The following is a 25,804-nucleotide window of genomic DNA, read 5'->3' as shown; positions in this document are numbered from 1 at the left end:
ACTTCGAAGTAGTGCCTAACTTTGAAGTTAACTTTGAAGTTAGCTGCTAGTGTCTACACACACCCTGTGCTTGGCTTGTTAGCATTTTTCTCCTCTAACATGCCCATTACGTTGGGAGGAAATCGGGGGCAGAAGCTGCTGGGCTTAGATCCCAGTGCATCTGCTCCAGCCTGTAATTTCACTCTAACAAAATAAATTTGCCCCTTGCAAATTGCAGTATATCTTGGTCTTGTGCCTTTGGGGTGGTGTAAAAGTATTAGAAACTCATGAGGGAATCTGGTTCTTTGGGTGGGACTTTCCAAAGGCTGTTTGCTTTAAAGGTGTTTATAAACACACCACTAAACTCTGCACCACTGGTATCAATGGTAGATCTTCCCCTGGTATCACTGGTGGAGGGTGGGGCACTTAAGTTAAACTGTTAAAAAACAAAGGTAAAGGTCCTGCATGCCTTAATTCCATTTGCTCATTTATGTTTATCCATGTAGTTTAGAGTTCTTGCTATTTATCACATTTCTCTACACGAAATTGATACATTAGTAATTAGTGCCACGAGGTAGGAGCTCTTGCACTTTTCCAAGCCTCTCTGAGAGCCTGCTGCTCCACAAAATCCAAGAGCGTGTATACATATGGGCTACGTCTACACGTGCAGCCAACATCGAAATAGCTTATTTCGATGTTGCGACATCGAAATAGGCTATTTCGATGAATAACGTCTACACGTCCTCCAGGGCCGGCAACGTCGATGTTCAACTTCGACGTTGCTCAGCCCAACATCGAAATAGGCGCAGCGAGGGAACGTCTACACGTCAAAGTAGCACACATCGAAATAGGGATGCCAGGCACAGCTGCAGACAGGGTCACAGGGCGGACTCAACAGCAAGCCGCTCCCTTAAAGGGCCCCTCCCAGACACAGTTGCACTAAACAACACAAGATACACAGAGCTGACAACTGGTTGCAGACCCTGTGCCTGCAGCATAGATCCCCAGCTGCCGCAGAAGCAGCCAGAAGCCCTGGGCTAAGGGCTGCTGCCCACGGTGACCATAGAGCCCCGCAGGGGCTGGAGAGAGAGCATCTCTCAACCCCCCAGCTGATGGCCGCCATGGAGGACCTGGCAATTTCGACGTTGCGGGACGCGGATCGTCTACACGGTCCCTACTTCGACGTTGAACGTCGAAGTAGGGCGCTATTCCTATCTCCTCATGAGGTTAGCGACTTCGACGTCTCGCCGCCTAACGTCGAAGTTAACTTCGAAATAGCGCCCGACGCGTGTAGACGCGACGGGCGCTATTTCGAAGTTGGTGCCGCTACTTCGAAGTAGCGTGCACGTGTAGACGCAGCCATGGTGACTCTTCACGTGTCACTAGCAGAAGGCAGCTTTTTGCTAATGACTGTCCATTGCAGCACTTTTCCCCTTTCGCCATTAGAGGGAGTAAAAAGCTTTTTGCTTTCTGGAGCAGCTGGTCTTTGATCTTAAAAGACAGCATGCATTGTTTATAGGTGATGGGGATAAATGATACCCAGGATGGACTTAAACATTCCCTTAAAGCACTCTGTTATCCCAGGCTAAATTTATCTGTTGATTTACATTACTTCAGCTTCATGGTTTTGTCACATGCATGAGCAAATCCCAAATTCCATTTAGTAATAGATGACAGTGCACTGTGACTCCAGTGGAGCTGCACCAGTTTACACTAGCAGAGAATTTGGCCTCATGTTCTCAGCAAAAAGGCTTCATCGAATGAGATCTGTGGTTAAAGATCCTGTGGACAGGGCTTCCTACCATAGGATTTTGGTAAATGTAATGCTCAGCCTTTCTAGGGATATCAGACATGTGGATCAACAAAATATGAATCAGGAAAATTCTTTGGAACAAGGAAACAAATGCTAGCATCCTCTTCTTTCATGTATACAATCCCCATCCATATTAGCAGATGCTATGTGACTGCAACAAGGGCAGATTAACGTTCTTTGGGGCTACTCTTAAAGTTCTCATACATGCATTATTACTATACCTTGTCTGAAGATCTCAAAGCTGCTGTTCTTTTTAAAGCCCCAGTTCCTGGCATCATGTTATTTCATGAGAATCTCATTTATTTGAATAAAAGCAAGGTTCTGGCTCTTATGCTTGAGGAGAAAAGATTGCAAACATGACTGACTTGAGTCCCACAAGTTCAAAAATCATGAGGCAAATTAAAAAGAACTCCAAGAGTGTGTGGGATGTTGAGGGGACTAAATCAATATCTTGATTTTGAGGGCCTGGCTCAGTCAGGTTGAATGCTTAGGATTGGCAAATTTAATTTGGACTTCACTGGAAGTTCCAAAGTTGGAACATCATCAGGATTGAGCCCTCAATTTCTTTGGGTTGAGTAAGAGCCTAGTGCCACACTTGAATGCAGAGAAGTCATGCACAGTACTATAGAACTTCTATGACTCAGATAGTCTTATAACAGCGTGAAAACCTACAAAGATGAACCAATACTGAAACTATCAGCAGAATTAAGAAAACAAGAGGTACAAAGTAACTGCTACAAGCTGAGACAGTGGTTTCAAATTGCATCCTGAGGCTCAAGAGTTTAAAGTTGGAAGACAGCCAATTAAAAGAACAAAAGGTCTTCTATATAATCACCCTTGCAGCTGAATATTTATTAATCTTTCAATAGAGCCATTTTGCTTTTGATTTTTTATCACATGTCCATCACATTTTTTTTGTCTCCTGCCTCTTTTATAAACTAGATTAGGTTGCATGCTTTAGAAAGAAAAGGGGAACAACCAACAACAAGCAACATGAAGACTAATGTGTAAGGGTCACCAGATGGAATTTCAGACCTGCTCAAGTGTGTGAGTTTGTCACCCTCTAATGGCTAAATCCTAGAGAAGCTAGAAATATTTGTCCTATTGCATGTACTGGAAATTATCTTTTAGGCAAAGTATAGACAGGTGATATCTGGGTGGATGGTTGCAAGTTCTTTCCACACTGACAACCATAAAGTCTGTACAGACATAGGGTGCAGATGAAGTGAAGAACTAAGCTGGCTGGTTGGTTTTGGTAGGTCACATGAGTCATATGGTAGTTGTTCTGGTTCTCTGAATAGCTAAACATACCCTATATGGGTTGCAATGTTTAGCAGAGTCTATTTCCACTTGGTTTTAGGAAGGAGAGAATATTCCACATTGGGCCAGTCAAAAAAAAAACCCTCCACAATTACGATCATGTAGTGGTTTCTGCGCTGCTTTGGTGCATAAATATGAAATTTTAGGGAGCATTCCCTTGTCTGTACACTATGGCTCATGTTCTAATGACCATTAGGACTGGAGTATAACCAAGTAGGTATTTACACTAGCTGTCATTGGCACTGGGAGATGGTATCATTCATCTACACAATCAGTGGACACAACCAAACTTGCAGTTATGCTGATAACAGTTGTGAGTGTAGAGTTACTCTATCACTTCATTTTACCTCCTATTTTGCAACTCACTTGTTGTGAATAACAGTTGTACAATAGCTAGACATGTCTCAGTCAGACAAAAAATTCAGCTTATGAGACCATGGGAGACTAACTCTCAACTGCGGCATATTTTGGCTGGCTTCAGATTGATTCTAACTATGAATTAGTTGAAGGGGCACTACTACTATCCTTAAAAATTTAACTCTCGGGGTCCACATTTAAGACCAAAGATTTTTAAACTTACTAGATGTGAAGAACATCTATTTTAAAGTTGAGAAATAGTAAGGCCCTCCGGTGTTGTTTTGTTTTTTCCATGAAACACACATTTTGGCCCAGCTGTTAAATATGAAGGAAGGTTGTACAAGGCCTGTAATCCTTCTGCACAGAACTCCCATTGGTGTAAAAGGGACTGCTCTTTTGGAGACATTGTGGATTCAAGACTTTTGTTTTAATATAGAGAAACTGTCCACATCAGACTTTTCATGGGAATGGTGCGACTGTGATCCTGCTACTCAAAATTAGTACTTTGCACAAATGCATCTTAATAAAGGGCAGAGTCCTCATCTATTCCCAAAGCAATGCGGACATACTAAATTGGTTTGTCTCTTGGATTTTCCTTTATTCTTAATTTAGCAACAATGCCTAAATCTCATCTTAAATTTTCTCCTGACTTTTGCTGTTGGTAGAGCTTTTCCTGCAGAACCCTACTGTCCCTTGTTCCTTTTGAGTAATTCCAAGCTTTCTTATATTTGTGAGTGGGAGCTAATTGGGTCCACTTGATTTGGTTGTGAGGAAGAGTCAACAAAATTGTTTGGCTATTTTAGTGTAGGTTCCTGGCATCTGAATACCTGTTGAAAACAACTTTCCCAAAAGGGCATAGAATTCCTATGCTAATACTCTTTCACTTTTTGTTGGAAATTTGCTTTGGGATACGTTACTTGAAAGCTTTGAATGTACAGCATTTAAATGAATCTACCTTTAATGCAGTTTCAGGACGCCACGTGTGAGAAAATGGATAGAAAGGGAATTTTCTTTTGTTGTACATTGTAATAAACTTTGGGAAATTCCTTATGTCCTAGTCTTTTTAAAGTATACCATGTCTGCAGTCATAATGAAGCAACAGGAATCAAAGTATTACAAATGCACTGCACTTTGTGATGATCTATTTCTTTTAAATGTTAATTCTGCAGTTTTTATTCTCATTATGATAATCATTTATTTATATCATTAAAGATATTCAATGCTGCAATATAAAATCAAGGCTTCTGGTAGACATTATTATTGGTAAAACAATACCCTTTTGCATGCTATTTAGAAAAAACCATGGAGATATAAACCCCTCCAAAAGACCTGATGGGAGGAAATGAAGATGAATATAATACCAGTTAAATTGCCCTTGTAGTACTATATAATTCATTAATGTATCCCACTTCAATACTTTGACTTGAAAAGCAATTTGGCTCACAGGAAAAGTTAAATTTGCAAGTATCACACATAGCTAAATGCTCCCTTGAAAAAAACTGTGAGCAACAAATTGTGACAAAACTGTTCACATTTGGATCTTAGGGTTGTTCTGTTTTTTTGTTTTCATTTGATGTTTTAGTGTAAAAGCATGTCTGACATGGCATTCTGAAAATGCCAGCAATCTTTAAGTCCTGTACAGGTTGAACTTTTCTAATCTGGAATTCTCTCATCTGGCAAACTCCATAATCAGGGATGAATTTAGTTACACTTATCAGGGGTGTGGCCAAGTTTCCCCTGGTCCCATAAAGTTTCTTTACAGCCACCAGTCCTAGCTTTCAGTTTTTCGTGATGTTATTTAGCTGTGATTTACCCCTAAATATATTCTAAGAGCCTAATAAACAGTGGAAGTGTTGGTAATGTGCTAGGCAATATTGACCTCCCATTGCCTGGCAAATTCTCTCATCCAGCACTGTTCAAGTCCTGCGGGTACCGGATGAGGGAAGTTCAACATGTAGTAATTTAGTTTCTGGGTAGTCCATAAGAAATAGATTAAAATACTCCAAGTAAAGTATGAAAGGGTAAACCTTGATAAGCATTATGACAATTCACAGACTAGCAGACCCAAGCCGCATTTTTAGTTAATAATCAAGTATTACTACTGTGTTGCTCCCTTTACATCTATAAAGATAGTTGCCTTAAATGTCTAGTGTTACAGACACTTCATGAAATCTATGAATCAACAGAAAATGTACCCTGATGTGTTTTGTCAGCAACAAAAAAGCCAACACAAAAAATCTCTGAAGAACAAGAAAACTCACATACTGATAAAGAGTTAAGCTCTATGCAGTGAATTGTTCTAGCAGGTTTTTCCTCAACTTAACAGGGCAAGTGTCTGCAGCTCCAAAATAAAGTGGGAAACTGAAGAAAGCTTTGGATTTCAAACATCTTTCAGTAAGGAATTAGTTTAAAAAGACATGCAACAATAAGCCATAAAATGAATCCAGACACCATAATTCAGGGATGGAATATGCTATAAAACTGGCAGACTTCCAGCCCAGAGCCAGGTGCCTATTTTGGATTAGATTCAAGTGGCCTTAGGCCACCTAGAGAGCTTTCAGGTAGAATCTGGAAGTTGCTCACCTCAGTATGCCCTATTTTAGTTCTCTTTCAGGTACTTGTAAAGGATTCCCAGATGGCTGGCCCCCATCCAAAATAATATGCTTTCAAATCGCATCATCTATGTGCTGTGATGAGGCAGGATAGAGAAAGAATGTATCTGGAAAAGAAATATTGAACATGATGCCTTCTTTCTGCAGCTTGTAGCATAGCTGGGAATGGTTTTGTTTACACATGATTACACTATTTGTAGTGTGTTATGCCTGATACTCTTAACATTAAGGGATTGCAAAAGAAATGCAGTTCCGGGAGCGGGGAAACATACATCTAAAGGGACACTGATGTTAAAAAGTAATAGATCTTTCGGACACAAGTATCTCTATTTTTGCCCCTTGCAGTGCCATTGGTTATTAAAAGGAAAACCTTTTTTTTGCTATCAAATTCACATTTTATGTTTATGGTTTTTGTTTACCTTTTGTTGCATTTCAGTCTTCTTTGGATAATGAAATTGGGCTAGTCAGTCTTGTGTTTGTGTCTAGTCAATTTCGGTTTCTGCTTTTCAGGATTTTCTGTAATGCAGTAATGCTTGAAATGCTAATGCGGCAAAGAAACATTTTTAGCTTAATTTTAATCCTGTCTTTTTTAAAAATGACTGAAAAGAGAATGAAATCACTTCTATTTGATTAGGTTTGTACCGTTCGTCAACATGCCACAACAGTTGTGGCTCCGCTGCTTTTTGGACTTTACATTAGTTGCAATGTATGGTGAGGGGTGGAATTAGACTATTGGTTCCTAACCCAGCAAGCATTTATGCACATGCTTAAATTTAACGATGTGCTTATACTATTTGCACAGTTGGGGTCTCTTGCTGTGAATCTGGGGTTTTCAAAAGAACCTGAAGGAACTCATTTGTTCCTAACTCCCTTAAGCACTTTTAAAACATACATGCTAATGGAACACTTATTTTAGCAAGTAAGGTGCTGATCTTTCACTACAAGACCCAGTTTTGCTCCCACTGAGCTTAACTGGAGAACCGCTGTTAATTTCAGTGTTATAGGACAGGGCTCTTAATACCAGAAACCGATTTTTTTTTCTTATTCTTCTATCCTCTGCTTCTTATCAATATCAAGATATCAGGCTTACTGTAATAAACATTCACTGCTTAATGCCCATGTGCTAAGAAACTACTAAACACTGCCATTGCAACACTCAGGTGATAAAGTAATTGCTCCAGTCATCAACATGCTGAAACATTTCACTTTGGAAGCCAGCACTGCACAGCCAGGTGTTAGCTTTGTTTGCAAATTTGGAAATTAAGAAATGCTGTGGAAACCAAGATGCTGTTTGAGGGCAGTGACAAGGTTCTGGTCCTTGACATGGATTCCTAGATATGACAATAATGGAAATAATAATTAATAGTATTTGTGGCAAAACATACTTTGGCAAGAATCTCTGGACTCTCACAGAAACTAAAAAAGAGCCTGAGTTAATGTAAGGTCACACAGTATTATTATTATTTTGGTGAAGAAGACCCCAAATGAACTTTTAGTGGCTGATTCTCATTTATAGTTGGGCCCTGAAATCAGTTTATGGTGGGACAATGCGGTCTTAGTGAAAATGACAATCACTCTTCAATTCAGAATGACTCTGTTATTCCACTGTCCAAAGCAACTTCTGCTCCATCATAATAGTGAAAAAGTTTGACCGTTTTGGCAAATGACCAATGAAATAGCTATGCTGTTACACCAGAAAACCAGCCAAACAACCAAAAACAAAAACAAAAAGAAAACCCCAAAAACTCTCCCTTTCAGTATAATAGAGGTTTAGAATCTGTGTAAGGTGTAACTCATGGGATACAGTACAAGTTGAACCTCTTTAGTTGGGCATCTTGGGGACCTGACTGTTGCTGAATAAGAGAATTTGCTGGACCATGGGAAATCAATATTGTCTAACAGTATTACCAACACTTCCACTGTTTACTGGGCTCTTAGAAGACATTTGAGGTAAATTAATGCTAAATAACACCCCAGAACACTGAGAACCTGGACTGGTGACTGTAACCAAACTTTATTTGATCATGGGAAATTTGGCCACACCCATGATAAGCAGTCGTCCGGTTAACTAAAATCATACCAGATTACGGATGTTGCCAGACAAGAGAGTTCTGGACTAGACAGGTTCAACCTGTAGCAGATGGAGAATAGTTCTGTGTCATGATTTGTTCTCTTGCCCCTTGTGGACATTCCTTGCACATTTACTGGGAGATCAAGATTTGGCTCACAAGCCCTAGTTAAGCAGAACGCTTTTGAAAGAACTGTGAGTTTTTCCCAAGTAAGGAATGAGAAAGGAGTGAAGTCAAAATTATCTACTAAAATGGACACACTGACACTATATCAAGGCAGCAGCAGAGGAATCACATTCCTACAGGAAACAGAGTGCTACTTGACAGAAAAGGGATATTACGGATTGTTTGTGGTTACAGCCACTAACTAGCATCTGGGCTGGACTGAATAGACTCGTGAACTTCTTTGCAGTCAATGTTCCCAGTGAGAAGTCTGGAAGTAACAAAGATTCATTGATATATGAAAGAGAGGGAAATTTTTACTAGAAAAATCTCTGGAGCCAGCCAAAGAAGCATTATTTTGCGTTAAAAATATTTGCAAATAATGAAATTCAGAGGAGAGAGAGAAGCTAATTTTCTCCTTTCCTGGCTCATGAAATTAGTACCAAGTGGAAGAAAAAACACATGTAAAACTGTTTGGACACTAAATTCAAATGGAGCTGCAGGTTCTCAGTGCTCCTGAAAATCAAGCACTCATAGCGTGCAGAACTTTTCACCCATAATTTAGACACGCACAATGCTATTCATGACACAAACAGGACCCCCTCAAGAGAACACATCAGGCATTCCAACATTGTTCTAGAACTCCTGCATGCAGTGACCCTGGGCCACATGGCTATTACAAATGGAGCAGAACTGTATAAACTTTGGACAGGTCAGATTAGCAAAAATGGACTTTCCAATCTGGAAATAAAATGGAATAGCAAGTTAGTAGCTCTGTCAGGAGCAAGAAGCAGCAAAAAGACTGGAAGGAGTGGGTGGGAGAAAAATCTTCTTGGGCTTCTGCCTGTAGAAAGGAAGTATATGGGCAGGACTTACACAGAAGCCTACTCAAGGAGGATAGCCACACCCACTTCCTGCCTAGTATCACCCATTTTGGGGACTGGCATGGCCTCATACATTCAGAAAGCTCCCTTTTCTGTCAGTGTGTCCTTTTCTAGGGTTTATGCTTGTGAAGATAGTGGATGAATGTAACCGAGACACTGTGGCTTCTTCCTAGCCACCTTACACTGAAGCATTTTTTAGAAATGATACCAGCATCTTGTAAATAAATTGCAATGCATGAGTTGCATGTGTGTGACTCCTGAGGCAGAAGAGTTCAGTGCAAATCAATGCAGTTTGACCCTCTTTAGTTCAGCATGCTCTGTACCTGAACCAGAGAATTTGCCAGACCACTGGAGGTCAATATTGTCTAGCAGCATTACCAACACTTCCACTGCTTACTGGGCTCTTACAAGACATTTAGGGGTAAATTACAGCTAAATAAGACCACAGAACACCGAGCCTATATTGACGCAGCATCTTTGTTTGAATAAAGTGCTCTGGAAGAGCTATTCTGAAATAGCTTATTTAGAAATAACAAAGCTACACACAAAAATGTGTTTTGAAATAGCACTTAGCTATTTTGAAATACAGTGTCTACACACTAGGGCCGTTTCTACACAGGCCACTTTCTTTGAAAGTGGCATGGTAATACATGGCCCAAAATATGCTAATGAGGCATGGATACAAATTCCCTGCGCCTCATTAGCATACGGTCACGTCATTTGGAGTCTGGAAGACTGTTCTTCTGGACTCCAAAACGCCGTTTAGGAGCGCAGCTCCCGGGGGGTCTTCCGGAAGGAAGTCCTTCTTCCGAAGGCCCCTTCTTCCCAAAAATTTTCGGGAAGAAGGGCCCTCTGGAAGAAGGACTTCCTTCCAGAAGCTCTCCGGGGGCTGCGCTTCTACACTGTGTTCTTCCGGACTCCAAATGATGTGACCATATGCTAATGAGGCACAGGGAATTTGCATCCATGCCTCATTAGCATATTTCGGGCCATCTATTACCATGCCACTTTCGAAGAAAGTGGCCTGTGTAGAAATGGCCATAAAGCCTAGTTCAAAATAGAGCCTCTGGATGCACCCTGGCTTATTTAGAAATAGGCTCTATTCCCTGTCTTAATGGCACCTATTTTGAAATAGCTATTTTGAATGAGGCACTATTCCTTGTAGGATTAAGTTTACCTATTTTGATATATGCCAACCACTATTTCAAAATAGCAGTTGCATTGTGTAGACATTAGGCTAGTTATTTCAAAATAACTTTGCTGTGTAGACCAGCTTCTGGACCAGAAAGTGCCAGCCTAGAAAGGTTCTACCTGTATTTAGGAAAGAGGTTTTCAAAGTGGATCTTTGAACCTGCTGGACCACATTTTTTTCCTGTGCCATTTGGATCCACTGTATCAATACTGATTTTGGCATGTGCATGACACTATAAAATATATATTTGATTTTATTAGAGTCCTGAGAGTTTGGAGGTACCTGTTCTTTAATTACACTTGGCAAGCTTTCAGGAAAACTCTGCTAAAATGTACTCCTTGCAAAGCCTGAATGTGGACCACCCACAATGATAGGTTTTATTTTCCTCCTATTAGTGACGGACATTTTTATTTAATTTTTGTCTGTGTGTGTGTGACAGAGTCTGCATGTACTGAAGCGCAGCATCTCCCCTGTGCCCTTTCGGTCTGTGGGATGTGTTAGTAGGCTAGAGCAGCAACTTGTGATACTTGGCACCTGTCCAAAGGAATGGTATTTGCCCACTTTCTCAGTTGTCTTTTTTGCTTCCTTGGTTTGGAATTCCCCCTTTTTTTTAAAACAAGGCAGTGACACTGGAAATGCAAGTCTGTTAATCTCTTCTAAAATCTAAGCATTAGCCTTCAGCAATCACTGAAAGAAAACTGCAGAGGATTGCTTTGTGAAGATTCTGTTTATCAGTCACAAGTACCTAGCATGGCGTTACTTCTGTTCCTGAGCTCAAATCTCCTGTGAGGCAGGGCACAGAAAATATAATACATCAGCATGATGACGGGAAATTTTCTCTCAATGCCAGAATGTAGTATGTCCACCAAGCACAAATAAGTGTGTAGAACTAATCAAATTAGGATGGACATGCTGCGCAACACAGAGAAATTCATGGAAGCAGAAAATTGCTTTTAATATCGTAATCAAAAGCTTTTTTTCTGGATAGTAACAGATGAGCGCTACGTGCTAGTCAGGTGAAGGAAAAATGTAAACACAATCTCTTTGATTCCACTGGGAGCATGGGGTGCAGTGAGAATGCAAGATCAAGTCCATTTTCTGGTCACCTTTCTGGGATTAAAATGATGCAAAATTAATTCAGGAGTTTCCTTACAGAAACCATTACTGTAAATGGTGGTGAAAACCTATTGCACAGAGGTTGCTTTTTGCTGCTTGGAGTTTGCCAGGATTGATAGGATCCAATCCCAAAACTGTGCGTTTAAAACTCATTTGAGGAAATAGCTACACTTCTAATATGATGTTTTTGAGGCTTCTGCAGAATCTAGAAAATTTAATATAGAGACTGGGAAAATGGTGGAATTTTATCCTAGGAACTTTCTGGGCCATCAGGCTCATGAATTAATAGAGGAACCATGCTTTACTTATCTAGTTTCTGTGTCAGCTGAAATATAGTTATCTGAAAACAGAATAGCCAGTGACATAGTGTAACCCGTGCCATGTGTCACAAAAGTATGCAATTAGTTATAATACAAAAACAATATTAATACAGTCGCTCATGCTATAAACTGTAGAATGGCAAGGACTCTTGTAATACGCTTTCTTTGTGGTTTGGTTGATAAACCTGGGTAGCTTTTCCTTTCTCAAGACTTTCATAGATGGATTCAGACTCCATGGAAGTAAACAAATAAGTAAACTGTAAAAAGCATCTCTTTCTCTCTCCCTAATGAACATCTCACTCTTAAAATTCAGGATGGGAATACAGAGTAGGAGCACATGGGCCTGTAACTCAGAACAGTATAAGCAAGAGTGGAAGAAGGGGTCTACTGCAACTCGTGTACTTTAGAATCATTTGGGGACCATTTGAAGTCAGAGTAAGTTTAGTGTTAATCTGACCTTGGGTGGGGGTGTGCAGGGTCTTTGAGGCTATGTCTATGCTGCAGTTAAAAACCTGTGGCTGGCCCACACCAGCTGACTCAGGCTCCAGGTGTAGGACCATTTAATTGCAGGGTAGCTCTCTGGTGTCAGGCTGGAACCTGAGCTCTAGGAGCTTGTGAGGTGATAGGGTCACAGGGCTTGTGTTGCAGCCCAATCCAGAACATTTGCACAATTGTCCTGGGAGCCCAAGTCAGTTGACACAGGCTATTTATGGATATCTAATTGCAATATCGACATACCAGCTAGAGGCCATAACAACCAAAAATGGCCAAAATGCGATGTTCCAGCCACAAACCCTTCAATGACTAATGTGTGCCCTCTATGACTGGGGCTGATAGGTAGGCCAGCATCTCTTTCTCGCTCTCATTATTGGTGGTGAAACCCCCCATTCTAGGGACATTCTCCAAGGGAAGATGCCCTCAGCCAGATCCTCAGCGGGTATAAATGAGCAAAACAATGGAGCTTCACTCATTTATATCCACTGAGGTTCTGGTCTCCAGTTTTTAAAGTGTGGTATGAAATGGCCTCAAGCAACACTGACTGTATTCTTGGCATACGTGCTTTCGTTTCACCTCCATGTGCTTCAGCTTACTCGTATGTTGCTGGAGGTGACTAATATTTCCCTGCCTTGCAGCACTTTTGTTTGAAAAAATTACATAAGGTGTACAATTGCCTTGGGATTCTTGGCTGAAGGATGCTACAGAAGGAGAAAGAATTGTGATTAGTTGTAGTGTGTCTGACTGTGGCAGTGTGTCTTCCGAGCTCATGACACATCACTCCATGGACTGTGGAGGCAGCTCAGCAGAGGTTCATTGAGGATGGTTCTCCTTGCTAGTTGGAGTAAGGGTACTTACTGCAGTAATCCCATTCAGACCAGCTTCCAGGTTAACAAAACAAAACAACAACAACAACAACCCAGTTACAGAAAGGATCACAAAAGCCCTAGGTAATAGATTAAACATGATAATCCCAACTTCCCTCAGGGAGGCTCTGATATCTAGCACAATGCCAGGCACCCAAGGTCTGTGACCAGATTTCAGGGGGTCTGCCAAACAGGGCTGCCATTTAGTTTGCAAGGGCCCAGGGCAGAAAGTCAAAGCACCTCCACATGAGACCGAAGAGGCTTGAAGGCCTGCCAGCTAGGGCCAAAACCAAAGCCTGAACTGCTTAGCTTCACAGGGGTCTCCATGGCTCATGGAACACCAGTGAACTGCCCTGCTTGCTACCCACTAATACAGGCCCTGCCTTTTATATGCAGAAAAAAGTTGTTGTAGCACAACTGGGTCATGGATCTTTTGTAGCATGGGGTGGGGGTGCTCAAAGAAGGTTGAGACCCCTGATTTAGCAGTTTTTGGTTAGGTTCTAGCCCCTGCCAGACTTCCTTCAGTGAGCTAGCACATTAAATCTACTCTCCCTCATAGCCTCCTCTCAAATGAGCTGGCTCTCTCCTTTCAATGTTCCCTTCCAAGCCCAACAGCTCTTGCAGATGGTCAGCTCTCCTCCCTGCACTCAGAACAGTCCCTTCTGGCCTTAAAATCTATTACCCTATGGATTTGGTTATAAAGAGCATGATTTTAAAAGCCTTTCATTTTCCAGGATGTTGAAGAAGGTCTTAACTAACATGCTGCTTTGTGCAAAGGGTTTGATTCTGCAAGTGGCTGAAGACAAAGAATGTTTACCATTTCATGAAAGTGCCCTGTTCCCTGAAGAATCAAGCTCACATAGTTCTTAGCAAAAGAGCTGGGAGAATACCTAAGAAAAGGTTCTCTGCCATATTGCCCTCTTGAATACAAAGCCTACTTGCCTTAGGATTGCTTCTGCCCTGTTTGTACTGGTTGAACCTCTCTAGTCCAGCTCTCTCTCGTCAAGCAACACCTGTGGTCCAGAATGATTTTAGTTAGCTGCATGTCCACTTATGGGTGTGGCCAGGTTTCCCGTGGTCCCGTAAATTTTGTTTAAAGCTACCAGTCCTGGCTCTCAGGGTTCTACGCTGTTATTTAGCTGTAATTTATTCCCAAATATCTTCTAAGAGCCCAGGAAGCAGTAGAAGTGTTGGTAATGCTGCTAGACAATATTGCCTTCCCATGGTTCAGCAAATTCTCTAGTTTGGCACTGGTCAGGTCCTGAGGGTAAGAGATTGCAGAGGTGCAACCTGTACTTGACTGCCAGGAGTATTCCAGCCAATGTATGTCCGAGCAGGAAATTATCTTGGAAACAGCTGATTTAAGTAAAATTTGCAGAAGACAAATGCTAAATTAGTAAAAGAAAATCAAACTCCTAGATAAACTTCTGAAAGAGGCAACAACTGTCAAATAACAGAATGCTCTGAATTGTCACTCAGCTCCACTCAGTAGCTACAAATGTGTTGTATGATAACAACTTTGCTCTAAAAATGAAGCTGAAATGAACACAATAGCATTTAAAGTCAGGACATATTTGTTCTGCATGCTTGTCAGTCCTGTTGCTGTTCACGTGAGTTCTGAGTGGGCTTACAGCCCGTTATCATGACCTGACAGCTAGCACTCCTGGGTTCATAGGTGAAGTGTTAAATAAGCAAAGAGTTAAGACAAAGTAATATTCAAAAATGAGGAAAAAGAACCAATTGTTTAAAACCAATCAACCATTCCAATGGGCTAGACTGTGACTTGGACTGACTTTATATACTCAATAAATATTTAGGAGTAAGAATCCCCTTATTTCTCTGCCTTGGCTGCCCAACTCACCCTGCCCAGTGCTCTCCACCACCCAGGCCTGTGTGGGCCCCAGAGGTGGATCTGTCTCTCCTGGTACCTGGTGTCATATCTTCTCAAGGCAATATGGGAGGCACACAAGGTCACAGGCCCCCCCACCTCAGATTTCTTTTGGGGCTCAAGCCAGAATGTGGCAAGCAGAAGCCATTTGGCACATAGCATGAGGGAAGGGATGGGTGCTGAAGAAGGGGGTTGGGAGGATAAAGAGTGACTTGGCCTATGTTTTTCCAGAGGTCATATCTTCCTTCTCCCCCACCACCTCACCCAGCTCTTCTAGGGCTAGCAGCAGCTTGCCCCTTCCTACCTGCACAGTATAGAAAAGCAGCTTACCCCTCCAAATGCTGCTGGACAGCCTAACTCAGCCACCACCTGTCCCCCCCGTACAGCGCAGGCAGGAAAGGGACAACCTCAAAAAATGCATTGAGCACTAGGGCCCAGTGAACACCAGAGAGGTGGCTCAGTAGGGGAGGGTGCCTCAGGGACAGAACAGCCTCACACTCCATAGGGGCAGGAGCTAGGTATTGGCTAAGTAGCATTTGAAGAAGATGCTAAGCACCCTGCCTGGGGACCTACTGGGCCAGGGCACAAACAGGCTGGAAACAGCTTCCTCCAGACCATTCCAGAGCTTAGCTGAAGAGCAGAGCAGCCTCCCCAGGCCAGTGCTGCGTGGGGCTCTGGCACATGCCGGGCTTGGCTTCTCCTGTTAACTGAGTTACTAAGTCTATTACTTGTCAGAGACATGTTCCACTCTTTCTTTATTTGAACTTCCTGTTTAGTTAGTGAAAGTTTATAGTTCAGTAAAGCAGCATCTTCCCAACCTGCAGCACTGTATGATTCATGAAACTGGCATGTGTCCTGAATTTTATTATCCCAGCAAGATGTAGGTTAGCAAGGTACATAATTTTGGTACCTTAAATCACACTATGAAGTTTTTCTTCTCTACCTTATTATATGGTAACTCTGCCCTAATCCCTACTACTGTTTGGGAAAATTTTACACACAGTCATGCGAGGATTGAATCAGTTCTCTCCTTTACCCACTACCACAAACAGAATGTGCTAAAGCCCCAAGGTGTAATCCTGTCCCCATTTAAATAAGTGGCAAAACATAACAGTGGCAAAGATCTGACACCAAGCCATTATAGGTTTGTATTAATTCCCTTGATTGCTGAAAAAACTGTAGTTTTTCAACTCTTTCAATAAAATACCCAGCAACACAACCTACTGAAAACAACCAGATGCACCTGTACAGCCGGAAGACACAGTAAGCAAAGGGACAGCTATACATAGCTGGTCAAATACATATTTTTAAGTTATTTTCTGAACCGTAGCTATAGAAATCTTGCACCCAATGATTTATTTTGAATGTTCCCAGAAGGAGTCATAGAAAAATCTTGAAGCTTCAGACAGAAGAAAAGATTGTGTCCTAATATATTTAGCAAAAAGATAATGCAAACTATTGGGAAATATTAGTTGCTCCCAACTAAGTTATAAAGAGAGCTCTGGTGAAGAGGTAGATAAAAGGTATGTTTTCTCAGATGTGAGTTTTCTCCTTTCTCTGTATGGGTGGTACTGTCAACACTCATTGCAACCTCCATGGTGTTTCTGAGCTTTTATACCAACCTGAGCAGCTCTTCCTCTAGGATTGACACAAGCTACCATCTATTTGTTCTTGCAATGAGATTTCTGAACAAGGTTTGAGTGAGATTTGGGATGTTCCACTGAGACACACATCAGAAAGCCATCCGACACAAAAGGAAGATCATGAAAGGAGACATGCTTCTCGCAGTGCAGCCTAGCGCATCATAATCAAATTTTGAATCAACTATGAAAATCAGTTTCTTTATGGAAATCAGCAGTCTGCATTATCGTCCTCTCCATATTACTGTTTTGGCTATCACAGCTATCGTACCCCCTTGTAATCAATTAATATTTTTATACTGCCTTACAACTAAAAGAGAAAAAAGGATATTTGTGCTGCAGGTGAATGAAACTCAGATGGATTGTTATTACTGAGCTCCATCCCTCCTCGCAAATGTGATTTATAGCAAAGACTGGACTTTGCAGAAGCTGCACTGTGTCTCCGAACCCACTTAGGATGTGCTTCTGCACAATGCCTGCTCAAGGATTCCCTGGCCCCTTTGTAAGTTTGGACATAATTACAAAACTTTGTGCTAAAGCTGGCAATGAATAGCCAAGTTGCAACCCTTTTGTTCTGTTAGCCAAGATGCTAAACCATTAACCGGTAATCACACCAGTATGCATGAAGCTCACTGGTATGTTTACTTGCTCACCAACCATTGGCAGCAAACTCTGGTGGTGGCCAGCCAGGCTGGGCCAGAGCAGTTCTGGCCATGGAGGGACAGACAGGCCAGGCAGTGGGCCCTCATGGATGGGGCGGGACCCCATGATTGTGGCTGCTGTGGGTGGCAGGATCAGAGTCAAAGCCGTTAACTAGCTATGTGCTCCTGTGTAACCAGTTAACCATTGTAACATGCCTAGTGGTTAGTTATGATTTGTTTGACCAGAGTCCCTGAAAGTCAGAGCTATGGAGCAGCGGTGCGCCAGGCGCTGTACAAACACAGCACAAGAAGACAGCCTGGCACTGGCACTATCAGGATGCTCAGCCTCTGCCTGGGAAGTGCAGCCGCGATGGCCACAGTGGGGTAAGCTGGCCTGGTGGGGGTCCTGAGGAGCGTGGCTAGCGCCCCCCCCCACTGAAAGCCCCTGCGGGGGGGCTGGGGGATCAGAATTGTCCGGCGCCCTCAGTGATTGGCCAAACTGGTCCCCCGCAGGTCAGCGCCCGCGGAAGCCAGGTGTCCGGCGGGGCCCCTCCACCCCAGCCCCGCACACACGGCTCCCGCAGCCGGGGTGGGGGGACGGGAGTGAGGAGGGAAGGTCGCTCCCCTCCGCTGCGCCGCGGCTGCTGTTTCCGGATTGGTCCGCGCCCGCGCTCCCCTCCCCCGCGGCGGAGCAGAGAGGGGAGCCGGGGAGCTGCAGCCCGGGGCTGTCATTTGTCTGCTGCAATTTAAACCCTGCGCGCCGGCCGCCGCGGCTACCTGCGAGCCTCTCCATGGGCGCCTGCGGCCCGGGGCACGGCGGGGCCGCCCACTGACCCAGGCGGGGCTGGAGCCCATGGGACCATGCGGGGGGACGCGGCCTCTCCTGCTGGCCCCTGGCGGGAGCAGGTAACAGGCTAGGTGGCCGCCGCATCATGGACGGGCTCCTGCTGCTCGCGTGGACTTTCCCGGTGGCGGTTCTCAGCGGCGGCAGCTCCATGCAACTCCGACGCCTCCTGTGGCTCGGCGGCGTTGCAAAGGCAGGTCGAGAGCACGTTCTCTTGCAGTCCCGGGCGTGCTGGCCTGCCGGGTCCCCGAGCCCTGTCTGCTGCCTTCTTCCCCGGCCCGCCCTTGGCGAGAGCCTCTCGCCCAATCCCCCGTCTCTTTTCTCTCTCTTGCAGACCCTGCGGTTGTGCTGCCTCTGTTGCGTCTCCCTTGCAGCAGCTTTAACCAGTGACAGCAGCAGCAGCCTGCACGGCTTGAACCAGGGTGCGTAAATGATTATTTTTTAAAAAGTGCATGCAAGGGTTTGCTTTTTGGGGCGTGGAATAGTCCACATGTTGGAGCTTCTTTGCAAGGGCAATGCACGGAACCCGGGCAGGCTGCTGTGGGCTTCCATGGAGACTGAATCTCTCGAGCACGCGCTGCCAAATGAACAAGGACAAGAGACTCTTTTCAAATGCAAAAAAAAAAAAAAAAATTGAAAAAAAATGTAATGCAACATTTTCCTTATGTTCTGGGAAAGCAATAGGGAACTAGGGGAGAATAAGCCATTGCAACCCAGTTTAAGGCACTGTAACAATCCTGCGGAAGGGGGGAACAGTTGTATAAACAGGTTTTTGTTGTTCAGAGGTTGCAAAGAATCGGGTTTGGCCGTTGATGCCTTTTGGAAACTTGCAATCTCTCTCTCTAGTTGCACTTGCTGAGAGTGATAATACAGGTTTCAGGAAGGGAAGTGCTGCAACCCGTGTCTGTCTGCGAGGGGATTCCCTTCTAGCAGCTGCTTGCATTTTTGGCCACCAGCCTGCTTAGTGTCCTGAGCTGCTGCCGCTGATTAACACCACTTAAGGAAAGGGAAAGCCATTGTTTTCCGCTCTCTACGGCAAAAAGAAACTTATTGCTGGCTACATTTTCAGTGCAATATGCCTCCAATAAAATCTGCTCAAGGAAAGGAAATTAATAGAATGCAACATCTGCTATTACAGAAGAATGTATTTTGTCTGTATAAAGAAGTATTTTAAGACAGGAAAATTGTTTTATTATCAAAGATATTTATATCTTTAGGACTTCTGACCACAGTAACCTGAGAAGTTAAGCAGTGTGAGGAAATAGGCTACTTAACGTGTAGATTTTACGTTAAACCCTGCTGCCATTGGTGGGGTAAATACGTGATTGATTCAGCACAGAACTCAAGTATGTGCAGGTTGAACATCTCTAGTCCAGCACTCTTTTATCTGGCAACATCCGTAATCCGGTATTATTTTAGTTAGCTGGACAACCACTTCTCATGGATGTGGCCGTTTCCCATGGTCCCATAAAGTTTGTTTCCAGCTGCTGGTCCTGGCTGTCAGTGTTTTGTGCTGTTATGTACCTGTAATTTACCCCTAAATGTCTTTTAAGAGCCCACTAAGCAGTGGAAGTGTTGGTAATGCTGTAATACACTATTGACCTCCTGTGTTCTGGCAAACTCTCATTCAGCACCAGTTAGGTCCTGAGGGTGCCAAACTAGAGAGGTTCAACCTGTACCTAACTTAAAAAATGTAAGTACAGGTTGAACCTCTCTCGTCCAGCACCCTCAGGATCTGACTGGTGCCAGACAAGAGAATTTGCTGGATGATGGGAGGTCAATATTGTCTAGCAGCATTACCAACACTTCCACTGCCTACTGGGCTCTTAGAAGACATTTGGGATAAATTATAGCTAAATAACAACACAGAACACTGAGAGCCAGGACTGGTGGCTGTAAATAAACTTTATGGGACAACAGGAAACTGGGCCACACCCATGACAAGTGGTCATCTGGCTAATTAAAATCGTACCAGATTACGGAGTTTGCCAGATGAGAGTTCCGGGTTAGAGAGGTTCAACCTGTAGGCGTTATCCATTGAGTAGATCAGTGGGAATACTCATGTTTAACGTTAGGTACATGTTTTAAACACCTGAATCAGACCTTGTAGTCATCCCTTCTTCAGATATTTTGAGTTGATCATATTTCTTTTCTCCCAGATATGCACAGGATTTCTTTCATGTAATTTAGCCAAAACAGCAAACCACTGTGACATTCGGCAAGCAATAGCTGAACAGAGGTTAAGAGGTGGGATTTGAAAGCTAGCCTCATCAAGCCACAACATAAAGAAGAGGTCTGAATCTGTTAAGGCATTAATAATTCATCCCTTAATCCAGTTGAACAAATGGAACAATTCTTCGTTAAACCAATACCAAGGTTACAGTATTTGCTACTCTAGGGAAAAAAATAATACATAATAACTATAGACGAAACATCCACACCTTGTGTGTGACAACAGTTAATACAGGGTGAGGGAAAAATCTTTACTTGCTGGTGATCACACATGTTGTCGAAAGAGTGACTGTGGGAAGGTAAACAGCTATGACAGTCTGTTCCTCTCAGTGGGCCAGAAGAGAAATAAACAGTGTATTAGACTCTGAGTAACTTACATAGAACAGCCTGAAGTTGCTGTAGATAAATTTATGCATGTATTAGCTATATGTAGCCCTGGGATTCTTGGTAAGATGAAAGTCTGCTGTCTAAATGAGCACTATGTTAAAATTTACATAAACATCGAGTTCAGAGGCTGATGGTCAACATTTTGCCATTACAGATTACGTATTTGTAACACCCGTTGAAGTGGATTCCAGTGGATCATACATCACACATGATGTTTTGCACAATATTAGGAGAAAGAGATCAGCTCAAAGTTCAAAGAGTTCTTTGCACTACAAATTTTCAGCATTTGGACAGGAACTGCATTTAGAACTTACGCCTACTTCCATATTTAGCAACAACTTTATTGTCCAGGTACTTGGGAAAGATGGAGTCACAGCTTCTCAGGAACATGAAGTTGAACAATGTTTCTATCAGGGATTTATAAGGAATGATAGCACCTCTTCAGTAGCAATATCTACATGTGTAGGCTTGGTAAGTTTTTCTTTAAAGCAAATTTAGCATTAGATTTTCATATAGTTAAAGAATACCTATTTTGATTAAGTTGTCAGATTCCTGAAACATATAGGATATATTTCATGCTGTGGGCTATTTTGCATATTTTCCTAACATCATAAGATGAACTAGCATCATCATGTTTAACAAGAGAATTTTAATTATGCATTATAAACTGTCACTTTATTTGTCTGTTTGTTTGTTTTGTTTGTTTTTTTTGTGGAGGGGTAACATTACAAATTTAAAGAAAAAGTTTGATGGCAGATGTGTACAACAAATCCCTGAGAGTTTTCATTCATTCTCAGATTATTCATGATAACTGTATACAGTATCTAATTGCTCTGAAAAGATAAATGCCTTTCTTTCATTTGTGAGTAGCTCTTATTCTTACTTCTGTGTTCAGACTGCTTATGCAGTAAAATTTGCAAGATCATGCTATACAATTATGAGAAAAAATAAACATGTTTTGGATTATCAGGTGCCCAAGGGAGGCATCTGATGCCCAGGTCTTACTGCAATCCAGTAGGAGTTAGGTGTTTAGCTCCTTTGTACTACTATTGAAAATTCCAGCCTTCATTGGGGAACACTGTTTGGAGTATAAGTACTTTGCTGGCACTATTTGCTATTTCCCAATGGGTATGTCTACATGGCGTGCTGCTGCCATCCAGGTCATGCAAATGAGGCTGGTTTCATCACAAAACAAGCCATGTAGATAAAGGTGTGCTGATGAAGGGCACCTACAGAACCCTGTTTACATGGCTTGTTTTGTGGCAACAGCAGCTTCTGCTGGGACAGCAGTGACACAAGTGTGCAAATGAGGCATGCAATTTGTAAATGAGTGCCTCATTTGCATTGTTGAGTGTCCTCATTTGCATGACCCTGCTGGCAGCAGCACACCATGTAGAAGTAGACACTGTGTTTTCCAAAATCATGAAAAAAATCTGACAGACAGAAACTTTTCTTAGATTACATTCTACAGTATTTTATCACTAAGGAAGTCTTTGTTGATTCATGAGTACAATTCTAAAGACCATCCACAGAGTTAAATTTCTCTTGTTACATCCTAGGATAAAAGTCTGGGTTTCTGTGTACTCTTCCTAGAAAATATGGTTGGTGTGCACTGCGGTAAATATTTGGTTTGAAGCAATGATATTCATGGCATTAGGACATAGGAGGGCACACAAGGCTTAAAAGATCAGTTAAGATCTGAGGTCCAGAAGAGGCGTTGAGTGAATCTCCAATTCTTTCATTGCAAGGACACTTGAATATATGACCACCAGTCTAATGTCACAAGACAGAAGAAAGATGCATTGAAAAAAATAATTTACTTTGAAAGTAAATACAGTTTCATTTGAAATAAATACTTTTGGCATTGGATCGTATTCTCCTCCCTGGAAATTGGATGGCCCACAAAGGAAGAGTAATAGGATGTCGTTGAGTGCTGTTTGAAAGGCACTAGATTATACTTTGATTGGTGCGTTGCTTTTTCTTTGTTAATAAGGGCTGCTAGGAGGAGTTAGCACCATATGTGTCATTTGCATAATTGGGACAGAAGCTTTTGCAGCAGACGCTGAGAGTTGGAGTTAAGTTTTCTTGGCTTTTTTGTTTGTAGCATTGATGATATCAACAATGACTAAGGCTGCTTCTACACTTGCCTCCTCCTTTTGGAGGTGGCATGGTAATGAAGCAATTCAAAGCAGGCTAATGAAGCGCTAACATGAATATTCAGCACCTCAATAGCATAATGGCAGCCACACTAATTTCAAACTGCAGATTGACAGTGTAGATGAGGGCAGCTTCGAAATAAGCACACCACTTCAACATTCCCTTACTCTCACAGAACTAGATCGGAGGTAAGGGAATTTCAAAGTGGGGTGCTTATTTCGAAGCTGCCCCCATCTTCACTGTCGATCTGCAATTCAAAGTCTGCACTTTGAAATTCACACAGCTGCCATTATGCTATTTAGGCACTGAATATGCCCATTAGTGCCTCATCAGCCTGCTTCGAATTGCCTCATTATCAAGCCACCTCTGACAGGAGGAGGCGAGTGTAGGAGCAGTCTAGGATGTTGGTTGTACTCTGTTGGAGTGGCTTCATGTCTGTGATTGCTAACTTCCTTCGTATTTGTAAACCATTTTTACTTCCCATCATGTTTGTGGTTCTTCTGAGACAGACCATTTTGGATGGTCATGGTTGTTTGTTTTGACATCTGTTATATTTAACAAACATCTTAATAGAACTATAGTGTTTCAATGTGTTGATTCTTTTCCAGAGAACCAGTGTTTGAGTCTGCCTTAGGTCACGGGGAAAATGAGTTTCTCAATCTTAACTTAGCCTGAAATAGACCTTTGTCTTGCTGTACGAAGTGTCATGCCTGGCAGCCCATGCTTAGGGGAGACACAGAAAGGAGTCGGTATTGCAGTTGAATTGATTTATTTTGGTGTGCTTGGTGCATGGTGTGCTTTCTAGTACTACCCATTACTTTTGTGAATTAATGTTCACTGGATTTTCCCCTAATAACAAATAGATATTTTAAAGAGACAATTGTAATTCATCTTTACCCCTAACATGGTATAGAAATTGCAGCCATACTCCTTTTTTCAACCATTTAATGACTTCCGCACAACAGAAGGATGGGACGAATCATCAACAAATTTCTGAGTTTACAAGGCTGCTTTAGTGTGAAATATGTCATCATCTATCTGTAGTAATGAAAACACCAACATCCTTGATTGTGATCCAAATTTAGTAATCATACATTATGTCTGGATGCTGTGCTGTGATCCAGGGTATCTCATGAATAGCCTCTATATCCTCTTTACACCAACTACTTTTGTCACTTGGCTGCCCTTCTTTCCTATTTGCTTTGTTCACTGCAATTAAACCGAAAGTGGTGTTTCTTCTATATGGTTGGTAGCACTAATCTTCCCATTGTTCCTTTCATTAGCAGTAGCTTCCCTACAATAAAACTGCGGTGACCCATTCTTTCAAGCCTGGAACACCACAATGTGATTTGGAAGCAACTGCATTTCAATAGACTACAGGGACTCTTTGATCTAATTTTTTGGATGACCTACAGTATTCAGTCATTCAGTTGTCTGGTCTCTGCCATTGCCTGCAGAGTGGCAATGGACTGTTAGGTTGAGTGACCCTAGTCTGACCGTAAAAAAGGAGCAAGGATCTTTTGCTTTGCTGTAGACCTGCTAAGAGAAGTTTACAATGAACTGTATATACTTGAGTGAGTGAGTCCTTGCCATATAGCTGAGCAAGATGCAAGTAATAAAATACTCTTCCCAGATATACTTTTTCATGTTGTTTGCAGACTGTGAGAAAATTTTGCGTGCAGTTTAAAGTCAGTGCAGGTATATGGCTGGAGCAGAGGGCAGAATTTGGCGCATGACCTTCATTTAAATACATGGAAATTCCTGCTTCTTCCTCTTTGACCTGCCTGATACATACTCACCCACCCATTCACACATACATACAATCTCTTTCTCTTCAGTTTTGCCCAGCACTCTGTCCAATGACATCACCCAGTCTTTAATCCACCCCCCCACGTTCCCTACTATGTGTATACAGATTGTATGCATTTGTTTGTGACCTGTCTGGCACTGGGATTTGTGGGATTCGTCTAAGGTCATGCTGTCAGTGAGCGCAGACTAGAAGAGAATCCAAGTGTTGTAACTTCCAGTCACATGGTCTAGTGTCATTCTTAGTTGTCACCTGTTAATTTATAGAGTGGAATACATTCTCTAGCTGCACAAGACCCCTTTTTCCCTATAAGTGAAACTACCGTGGATGTTTTCTGCTGTTGTCCAACACGCGAGGCATATAATGTGGGGAAGAGTGTGAATCTATTACTCATTTGCAATCACTTGTCATTTGTGTGGCTGTTACTTTCTACGTTGGGAGACACTATGTAACAAATGGAGTTTAAATAGAAAAGACACTTGGAGAGAAATGGGTTTATATTGGTGTCTGACTAATACTTCTTCCACCATTGGTCATTTGGACGCTATCCAAAGCCAGTTTAAGTCAGTAAAAAGACTGACTTTGACTTCAGTGACCTTTGGATCAGGAACCTATTCTTGGGCCAAATTCAGCCCTAAACTGGTAGGACATCACTGAGGCCAGAGCAGTAGCACCAGCTTATGCCAGAGTTGACTGTATGCCTTTCTCTCCCTTTTATTTACATACCTCAATTAGGGCAACAAAGAGCCAGCGTTATGCATTAGCCAGTGTCCTCCTTTGTTTCTGGTAAGATGTGATTGAATCTTTCATTCTGAGGGGCCTCCTTTCCTTGTCTCATGTTCGGTTGTGTTTGCTGGTGTCTAGTCAAGGGAAGAGAATGAGGAGGAAAGGATGAATTATGTTACAAACGCTGAGCTGTCAGAGGAGCCTGTGGATAAAAGGTTTGTTTGTAGCACTGCGAGATAAACAGGAGATGTATTAATTCAGGAGGAGTTGTGTGTGCATGTCTGAGGGCAGGGCTAA

At 42.5% G+C, this 25,804-nt stretch overlaps 1 protein-coding gene across 1 annotated transcript in view; it reads left to right on the top strand.

The window, feature by feature from the left end:
- Nucleotides 1-18,286: 18,286 nt before the first annotated feature.
- ADAMTS18 (ADAM metallopeptidase with thrombospondin type 1 motif 18) overlaps nt 18,287-25,804 on the top strand; it is a 117,183-nt gene continuing 109,665 nt past the window's right edge. The window contains exons 1-2 of the mRNA XM_075008734.1: nt 18,287-18,620; nt 20,972-21,288. Coding sequence (XP_074864835.1) covers nt 18,287-18,620; nt 20,972-21,288 — 651 coding nt within the window. The remainder of the gene's footprint in view (nt 18,621-20,971; nt 21,289-25,804) is intronic.

Source organism: Carettochelys insculpta, chromosome 14, assembly GCF_033958435.1.
Source record: "Carettochelys insculpta isolate YL-2023 chromosome 14, ASM3395843v1, whole genome shotgun sequence".
Taxonomy (NCBI): domain Eukaryota; kingdom Metazoa; phylum Chordata; order Testudines; family Carettochelyidae; genus Carettochelys; species Carettochelys insculpta.
This window is presented reverse-complemented; position numbering and strand designations above follow the sequence as displayed.